The sequence below is a fragment of the Hemibagrus wyckioides genome, linkage group LG20, assembly GCF_019097595.1.
Source record: "Hemibagrus wyckioides isolate EC202008001 linkage group LG20, SWU_Hwy_1.0, whole genome shotgun sequence".
Lineage (NCBI taxonomy): Eukaryota > Metazoa > Chordata > Actinopteri > Siluriformes > Bagridae > Hemibagrus > Hemibagrus wyckioides.
Window position 1 is genome coordinate 1,196,353 of NC_080729.1, and position 9,268 is coordinate 1,205,620.

Consider the following 9,268-nt stretch of genomic DNA (forward strand, 5'->3'; position numbering starts at 1 on the left):
TCAGGGAGGAAAAATGATTTCTAAAGAGTGTGAAAAGAAGAAACATCAGGCCACATAAAACAGAGAGAGAGAGAGAGAGAGAGAGAGAGAGATGTTTTCAACTCTCAGGAGTTATATTTTTAAATTGTTTAATTTCTGGAAGGTGTCTAAGCCTCCTGGTGAGCTTCAGAAACGCAGAACTGCTCTGGGATCAGCTTCAGTTTTTAATATCTGAATGAACACAGTTATAGGAATAGAACAAAACTGATATGAGATCTGATACACACACACACACAGTGATCTGCTCTGATATAGCCGCACACATACACGTACACATCTCAGCCCTCGTTATCTAATGATGTCGTTAGATATAAACTTTTCCCATAAAGACTCAGGTGAACACCCTGCAGTCTTTTTGTTTACATTTCATTTTAGAATCATTAACTCCTGCATTTTTCCTGCAAACCTCTGCTCTCTGTTGTGCTAGATTTGGTTATTTATTTGAAACAACACATTTTAGTTCATTTATATTGGACTTGAGATCATTTGAGCAACACTGAGTCGAGTAAATCTCAATATGGCGGCAAATCCCGCCCCTCAGTCAGGAAAGAACCAATCACCTTATTGTTAAAAAGGACGCTGATAAAGACCCTCAGATTCTCCTTGGCACTGACATATGCTGGTTGACCTGGAAAAAATGTTATATGAGCCAGAATATGTGAAAGAATGAGAATTTGGTGTGATCCTGTGAAGAGGGGGCAATTACTTTGGGCACTACTTCTGAGTGGTGGCAACAGTAGTGTGTGCTTTGTAGGGTATTAATGTTTATATATACAGACTAAACTCGTCAGGTCTTGTTTACGTGTTATAACAAAAAGTTTAAAGCTTAAATTTATTATGTAAACCAGTGTAAATGTGTGTTAGATGCGAGATCATGAGCTAGCATCGAGCTAGCAGTGTCACAAACTGATTCTCATGCTAACAGAGTAATGAACACAGTGCAACAGACGACGAGGAGAGTTAGCATAGAATTTGTCATATCATGCTAACCAGTTCCGACTAGCTCTCCGACACTTTTAGACAAAATGGTAGTCGATGTTTTTTTGGCTGAACTAATCCTTTAAGCCTGCCGTCTGCTCCTGTAGGCTAGCTGCTGACTTACATGAGAGCGCCAATGGTTTGGAGAAAGTCCCATGATGACAAGGAGTGTAAAGTGTGTTGAGTAAAGCTCTAGTCAGCGCTCAGGACCTTATAGCCTCGGACAAAGAGTAAGACTCGAGCTGCGTGTGATAAAAACCTGGAAGTGTGTTATTTTCCTATAAAAGCAAGTGATTTATTTCTCTTGGAGATTTGATTTTTACATATTTTTTTTACCTCTTTTACAAACTGCTGAGAATGGAGACTCCATCCACACGATACACACACATTTTTTTTTTACCTTTTGCTGTATCTTAACTATGTTAGAAAATACATACGTTAAAGCTTTATTCTAGCCAGTGTGCATTTATATGCCTTACTTTATCGTTAAAGGTCACTAGATCCACATTTCCATGTGAAACATTTACAGGGACAAAAGCTGGGTAACGGTTCTGACCCCAGAGTCTGGGCACAGGCTAGTACAGGGATGTTGAGCCACTGAAACTATTTAACTGAACTGAAAGATAAAAAATAATTACTCATGACTAAAAACTGACAAAATATGCTGATGATGTCATTCTTCATTAGCAGGATAAGAATTTGCTGCTGTAACCGTCACCCATGGAGTGAGTCCAAACCTCAAATCTACAGGTTTTATTTGTTTTAAAAAATTCCTGAGGATGGTCAGTATTGTGTAGATTCACGACATGAAGCCCATTTTAGTTCCAAATTATAACACTAGAGTCTTAGGGGGGTGAATACTTATGCAAAGTGTTGATGTGTTTATTAAATGAAACATGTTGAGTCCAGTTGTGTTTCAGATCAGTGCTGATCTCTGAGAAGATGTAGGAGGAGGTGCTGATGTGACTGACCCACTGGACCCGGTTTGGTTTGTTTCGGGTAAAGAGGATCTGAGGATTTGAGGATCTAAGCAGTGTGGATGTGACTCACCTGCACCTCTGTGATGATCTCACACTGTTACAGTAGAGTTACAGGTCGGAGTGTGTGAAGTGTTTTCAGCCAATGAGCTGTCACTGCGCTCACACACACACACACACACCCTCTCCTCCAGCATCCCCAATACACTCCAGCGCACAGACCCGGTGAGAGCGGCTTCCTGCACCTGCTCTGCGAGAGCGCACACGCGGACACCGAGACGGACGCGCGCATACACGCACACGGCAGAGCAGGCGCGACAAAACGTGAAAAGCTGGAGGCGGCAGTGCAGGTGTCGTGGCATCATCGGTGAATGATCTGAAGCTCACAGACGCACACGGGAGGCAGACATGGACCTGACGCTGCTGCTCCGGAAGCTGGCACTCGTCTCGTCCGTGTGCGTGCTGCTGGCCGGTTGCGCGCGCGCCTGCGGTCCGGGCCGGGGCTACGGCAAGCGCAGGAACCCGAAGAGACTGACTCCGCTCGCCTACAAGCAGTTCATCCCTAACGTGGCGGAGAAGACGCTGGGCGCGAGCGGGAAGTATGAGGGCAAAATTACGCGCAACTCGGAGCGCTTCAAGGAGCTCACACCGAACTACAACCCCGACATCATCTTCAAGGACGAGGAGAACACCAACGCAGACCGACTCATGACCCAGGTACAGGGCGGGGCGGGGGTGACCTTTATTTATTAATAACTTTGGATTTTATAAAGTGTGTGGTTTTCGGTGGTGGTGGTGGTGGTGGGGGGGATATGCAAAGTGCCGCTGGATAATCAATAAATAAATAAATTCAACTTAAATTTAAAAAGTCTGCACTCTGACGTTTGGCCAAAAGATGAACGACTAAAATAATTAATAAATAAATAAATAAATAAATTTTTATATCCATTCCGTTTTTAAAATACTTTTTAGTTTATTATATATTAGTTTTTAGTCAGTATTTTCTTAAGTGGAATTCAGGACCACAAATAATTCTTTCAAATGAAATCTCAGCTAAAAGAAGCTCTCTTCTGTTCATTTCTTTATTTATTTGATTACTGAGACCTTACTTTGTGTTCATACTCTGTAAACTGGACTTGAGTGCTAGAAAGGAGGTAGGGTAGATCAATCAATCAATCAATCAATCAATCAATCAATCAATAAATCAGTGTTCAAAAAATGTAAACTTTCATCTAGATCTAATAACTTCATAAATCTGATAATAAACTAAATAAAATTAGGCAGAACTGCTGCTAATATGATCTAAACATGTCAAACTTACATTAAACACACCAGAGAGAATCATGATTCCAGAAAATAAACAAGATGGATAATAAATAATAATTAAAAAGCTAAATAATCTCTAAATAAATGAACCTGAGCTGTGATAATAATAATAATAATAATAATAATAATAATAATAATAATATATTAAACAAAGTTACAAACCCTAACCCTATCCCAAGATTTTAAGTGTATGTAATAACCTGTGATAAAGTTTCATATCCATATATAAAGATTTCCATATGCAGTAGGTAACGATGACACATCCATCATAACAAGCTGTGCTTAAGGCAGGTACCAATCACAGGACACTTATGGGTTATTGTGTAATGAGGCCAGTATCAGGCATGACCCCTTCTCTCTCTCTCTCTCTCTCTCTCTCTCTCTCTCTGATCTGGAGATGGTTTTGGTGAATCACATCAGTGTGTTGAGTTTAAACTGCAGAGTTTAAAGCATGTCTGTTTCTGTTCATCACAGACATTTATACAAAACACAGAGGCTTAAATAAACAAGAAACCCTCTAGAGAATAAGTTCTATAGAAAAATGATGAATTATGGACCAATTGAACAGCGTACACCAAACTGGGACTGTAACATTATAATTACAAAGAAACGGTCAGTCAGATGGAGGCTCACTGAGTGTAGATCTGAAGAGAAAGAACAACACAGGATCATTAAAACTAAAACTCTGCACTTCTGAGTAGGAATGAAAAATACATCCTCAGAATAAAGAGATCTAACGTGATCTAAACAAAAACAACAAACCAGGTCTGCAGAAGCAGCCTGAGATAAAGCTCACTGAAAAAATGCGGCTCTTTCATTCATCCATTCATCCGTCCATCCTCGGTGACTGCCGGTCAGTGCCGCTGCGGTTTAAATTCAGCTACTAATTTTTATATTTTGGGAAACACTACCAACTGAATTCGTCAGAAAACGGTGCAGACAATCTTCTGCCCCTTATATACGTGCACAACACAAGGTATAAATTAAGGGCTCTTGTATATAAAGTAATGAGCCTCTTTCTAATTCCTCATCCTGTCCCCTAGACCCTACAAAGGGTGTTAAATATAAGCTGATAAAAGGGATACGGGGCAGTTAGTGGGTTTTAAGTGCACTAGACCTATAGGTTTAAAAGAGGCCATTTGAGATATTATCCCTATACAAGTGCACTTGATATGGTATAAAATCAGTGTGTTTGTGCCCTAGGACATTTCCTACATGTCCACTAGTGAGGTATTTGTGTTCCTGCTTCGTAATCCATATATATTAGGTATTAATCGATCGTTTTTACAGTCATGTGGTGTGGAGAAGATCCAGTTGGCTGCCATTTTGGGATTTAGCTTAATTCTAGATTGGATTTTTTTTCAGCTCCATTTAACTTCCCCTACGTTATTGATCAAAGTCTCCATATGTGGCACATGACCAAGCTCCACTTTACCCCAATAACCCCGGGGCTTGGGGTGTCGTTACCATACAATACGACCGCTTACAGAGTTACCGTCAACTCCGCCGCTCATTAGCTGAAAAACAGATCATCATTTGAGTTTTTTGGGAACTTTGCCAGAGCTGTTGTTAAGCGGTTCTGTCTTCATGCTGCATTAATCAACCTGCTTCAGAGCTCAGACCGGAGCAGATCAATAACCTTCTGTTCAGCATGTTCTCACACAGCCGTCTCCGTCTCTCACAGAGATGTAAAGACAAGCTGAACTCGTTGGCCATCTCGGTGATGAACCAGTGGCCAGGGGTCAAGCTACGCGTTACAGAGGCCTGGGACGAAGACGGCAACCATTTCGAAGAGTCTTTACACTACGAGGGCCGAGCGGTGGACATCACGACCTCGGACAGAGACAAGAGCAAGTACGGGATGCTGTCGAGACTCGCCGTGGAGGCCGGATTCGACTGGGTTTACTACGAATCCAAAGCACACATACACTGCTCCGTAAAAGCAGGTGAGAAACAACTCGACCTCACCTCTTCATTTCTCTTCATATACTGAAAATAATTTCATTATCTCTGCCTTTAGAGGGCGCTGTTATTTCCTTGCCTCTCACTTTCACTGTATTAAAATAATAATAAACTTAATTATTAAATTAAAATGGAACTTGAAGATAGAATGAAAGCCTATCTCACTTAAACACCACAATATTGCAATAAAATCTATAAAATATTCAGAATCATGTTTAAAACCTTGGAACAGTGGCATCATCTCTATAACATACACTGTTTACTACCACATGGCATTTAAAAAATAATAAATAATAAATCATTTCAGCTCCACTGTGACGTGCAGTCGGTGTTTAGAGATGACTGAAATCTCACGTGTCCTGAAGCGCATCACTGAAGCCGTGTGTGTGTGATTTAATGTAGAAATAATCGGCAGTTTTTATTCAGTCTTCCATCAAAAATCAGTTTAACTTTTCACAACTTTTAGCAGTTTTAGAAAATTGCTCTTGTTCACCTGCAGCCTTTAACTCTCATGCAGCTGAACATTAAATCCTTTTATTTAATATTTTTTTCAAAATGTTTATTATTTTGAATTCCAAAACCAAACGTTTAATTCAGTTTTTTAATCACATTTACACAAAGATGTAAAAGAAGACAGACATCAATAACAAGATAAATAAAAAGAAATGAATAAAGTAGTGCGAGTGTGTGACGGTGTGCAGGTTTGATCATGTCGGTGTCAGGAGCCTGAACCGTACGGAAGTTTAAAGAAAACAGATTTACCATTTCTTTTATACTGTTTTTGGGAGAATGAAACCGTTTTTTCCTCGGTGTTTATTCCTCACTGTCCGCTTGGCAGCTTGAGCGACTGGCTTCATTCCTGCTCGTGTATTCACAGAGAGAATCGGGGATTAAGCCACAGATTTCTGGTGTGTGTCAATCAACACACATCTGCTAGGCGATTATAATACAAATGCCTGGCGTGAGGCCTGTTTGCTCTGAGCTGTGTATTGCAGTCAGTGTGTGTGTGTGTGTGTGTGTGTGCACCTGAGCAAACAGTCACACAAGACTTTTTGAAACAAACACCTAAATAAACGAGCTGGGACGGAGCCGGAGCAGCCTGCAGACTCCATTAGAATGACAAAACGCCTCCTGCTTTTCAATTAGCGCTCCATCAGCAGCCACTGCGTCTCACAACACAAACATTTACATCACAACTGCGTATTGTGCGCCGCTAACACACCTGACCCGAGCCGACACCGCCAGATTACAAAACCGCCGTCTGTCTCCCAGTAAGAAACCGCTCCGAGTCTGTTTCTATATTTCAACAAGCTCTACACACAGACACGGCACCCATTTTGAATGATTCTAGTTAAAAAAACTCTCTTCCTGTTCCTGTTTTCACTTCCACTATAGCAGCTATAAACTCAGGAACAGCAGCCAAAAAGCTCGCCATCTCACAGCTGTATTTGTTTATTTTATTGTTTTTCTTTCACACCAGAAAATTCCGTGGCAGCTAAATCCGGCGGCTGCTTTCCGGGATCCGCGCTCGTCCAGCTCTCGGACGGAAGCAGGAAGCGCGTGGAGGATCTGAAGGAAGGCGAGAAGGTTCTCGCAGCAGATGAGCAAGGAAACGTCGTGTACAGCGACTTCATCGCCTTCCTGGACCGGGACGTGACGCTGCGCCGGACGTTCCTCGTGCTCGAGACGCAGAAGCCGAACGTGACTCTGAGGCTCACGGCGGCGCACCTGGTGTTCGTGCGGGACGAATCAGCCGCCTCGGGGATGGCGGCGAAGTTTGCGAGCGGAGTGAAAGCGGGGCAGGAAGTGTTTGTGTGGGAGGGACAAGGACGTCTGAGGAGTGCGCGTGTAGAGCGAGTGTACGCGGTGGAGGACAGGGGATCATACGCGCCACTTACCGTGCACGGGACCATCGTGGTGGACGGTGTGTTAGCGTCGTGCTACGCTGCTGTGGAGGCGCACCGCTGGGTGCACCGGGCTTTCGCGCCGCTCCGCCTGAGCCGCGTTCTCACGCCGACCTCGTGGTGGCGCTGGATGACACCGGATTCAAATGCTACCTCGCAGCAAGATGGGATTCACTGGTATCCCAAGATGCTGCTGCATGTCGGAACGTGGCTGCTGGATCGAGACTCTTTCCACCCGCTTGGGATTTCCGGCTCGAGCTGAGACTCACACCACTTACAGGAAGGTTTTAGTCCAAAATGCAAATTCTGCTAACTACGAACGAGAGCTAACAGACACCGGTTAGCATGGTGCACTTGGGATAATCGGTGCCTGTTCACTTCTAAGACCCAGTCATGCTAGCTTTGCCGCGGTCAGTCGCATCATGCCGCAGACTCGTGAGTAAATTTCTCTGGTGACGTGTGACGTGCTAATTCACAGCATCGCTAACTAGCAGAACAGGCTGCGTTTATGTCTGAAGAGACGAGCCTTTATATTTTCAGTGCAGAACAGAGGATGTGCTAATTTTATCAGGCATGAACAATGTTTTATTTCAGTTTTCCAGCTGTTTTTGTTGCGAATCAGGAGGAAAACCCCACAGAGTTCCAGCAGTGGACAGACTGGTCAGTTCCTGCACAGTGAAATAATCAGACCTGGATTTCTATAGTCTGCAAAATCCAGATTCTCCCTACGCAAAGTGACTGCTAAATGGCTCCAAAATGGACAGGGGACAGTTTTCCCATCAGGAAGAAGCCCTAGCATCCTTTTATGACATCCTACAACAGGGTTCTCTGACCAGAAAAAGGTTCCATCGGTTCTTTTAGCGTACCAGGAGAGTTCAGGGCTTACACCAGGCTTATTTAAGAGATGTTTTTTTTTTTTAAGAGTGTTCCTCACTTATCAGACACGGTACCAAGCAGAACCCCTTTATGAGTCTTCGAACGTTCACATATTCAGTGAGGTCTGAATGAAACCCTCAAGAACTACATCCCAGGAACCGTGGGTTCTATAGAGATTCTCAGCTTCTCCTTGGAGCTCTTTCTATTGTAGGGGTCTAGAGAGAACCTTAAGAGTTCCATGAGACATTTCTCTGTGACACTCCTGTTCCTCAAACTTCTAGTGTGACTGTGGCTTTATTCGGTGTTAGCATTAGCGTCAGCATTAGCATAGTGGACTGAAATGTTCTACTCAGTGGCATTTGCTAAAAGAAGCGGTTTTGGAGGGAAAACAAATGGGAGTTTTACACAGACATCACATTTACCTCACATGTGGTCAACTAGAAGATCCGTTACACATGCTAGCCAGGCTAATGGACACGTATGAACACCAGATAGCATCATTCACACTGCAGACTGAATAAATCACCACACACTCATCTCAAACTGTGTTAAGTAACTGGATTGTGTGTGTGTGTGTGTGTTCAGCTAATCAGTATTCACAAACATCCATTACTTGTTAGCGACATTAGCCTAACAGACTGAAGCTAAATGACGGACACGTGAGGAAACGTGTTCTGAAATACGTGTTGATTAAATGTTTCTCCTTGAATCACGTCTTTAGTGACTCGAGAATCCTGGTAGCGTGTTTCTTTAAATAATTTATTTGTTTTTGGATCATTCGGGAGCGCTATGATGGGATCCAGGATTCGCGGAGAAGAGACGGAGGAGACGTTAAATTCCTCCGGATGCTGACCGACCGCTCTATTTTACCGGATAGTCCGACTCATAAATTCTATTTTTCTACACAGATTTGTATATTAGATTTTTTGGACGGATCTAAACTATTTACAGAATCACATTTCGTTATTTGAAATAGTGAGAGATATATAATAAAAAAAGGTCTTCGGTGTATTTAAAGATAAAGTGTGTAACTGTTTTATTTTTAATTGTATATTTACACCAATAACTGATTTTTCTGTTTTGTTTTTTTCATTTCATGTGTACAAAACTGTAAAAAATAAACTATGCTAATGAGGATGCAGTGTCTGATGTCTCTAAACAAACTACATGAGTCGCATTTTTACATTTTACCTGACTGAAGAGTGT

At 42.5% G+C, this 9,268-nt stretch overlaps 1 protein-coding gene across 1 annotated transcript; it reads left to right on the forward strand.

Moving 5' to 3' along the window:
- Positions 1–2,229: 2,229 nt before the first annotated feature.
- On the forward strand, positions 2,230–9,023 carry shhb (sonic hedgehog signaling molecule b). Its single transcript, XM_058418404.1, has 3 exons — positions 2,230–2,711; positions 5,005–5,266; positions 6,763–9,023. Exons 1-3 carry the CDS (start codon positions 2,403–2,405, stop codon positions 7,446–7,448), a joined length of 1,257 nt encoding a protein of 418 aa, XP_058274387.1. The 5' UTR covers positions 2,230–2,402; the 3' UTR covers positions 7,449–9,023.
- The last annotated feature ends 245 nt before the right edge of the window (positions 9,024–9,268 follow it).

Coding starts and splice junctions, on each gene's coding strand:
- shhb (XM_058418404.1), top strand. CDS start 2,403: ATGGACCTGACGCTGCTGCTCCGGAAGCTGGCACTCGTCTCGTCCGTG. Junction 2,712..5,004: donor CAGACCGACTCATGACCCAG/GTACAGGGCGGG, acceptor CGTCTCTCACAG/AGATGTAAAGACAAGCTGAA. Junction 5,267..6,762: donor ACACTGCTCCGTAAAAGCAG/GTGAGAAACAAC, acceptor CTTTCACACCAG/AAAATTCCGTGGCAGCTAAA.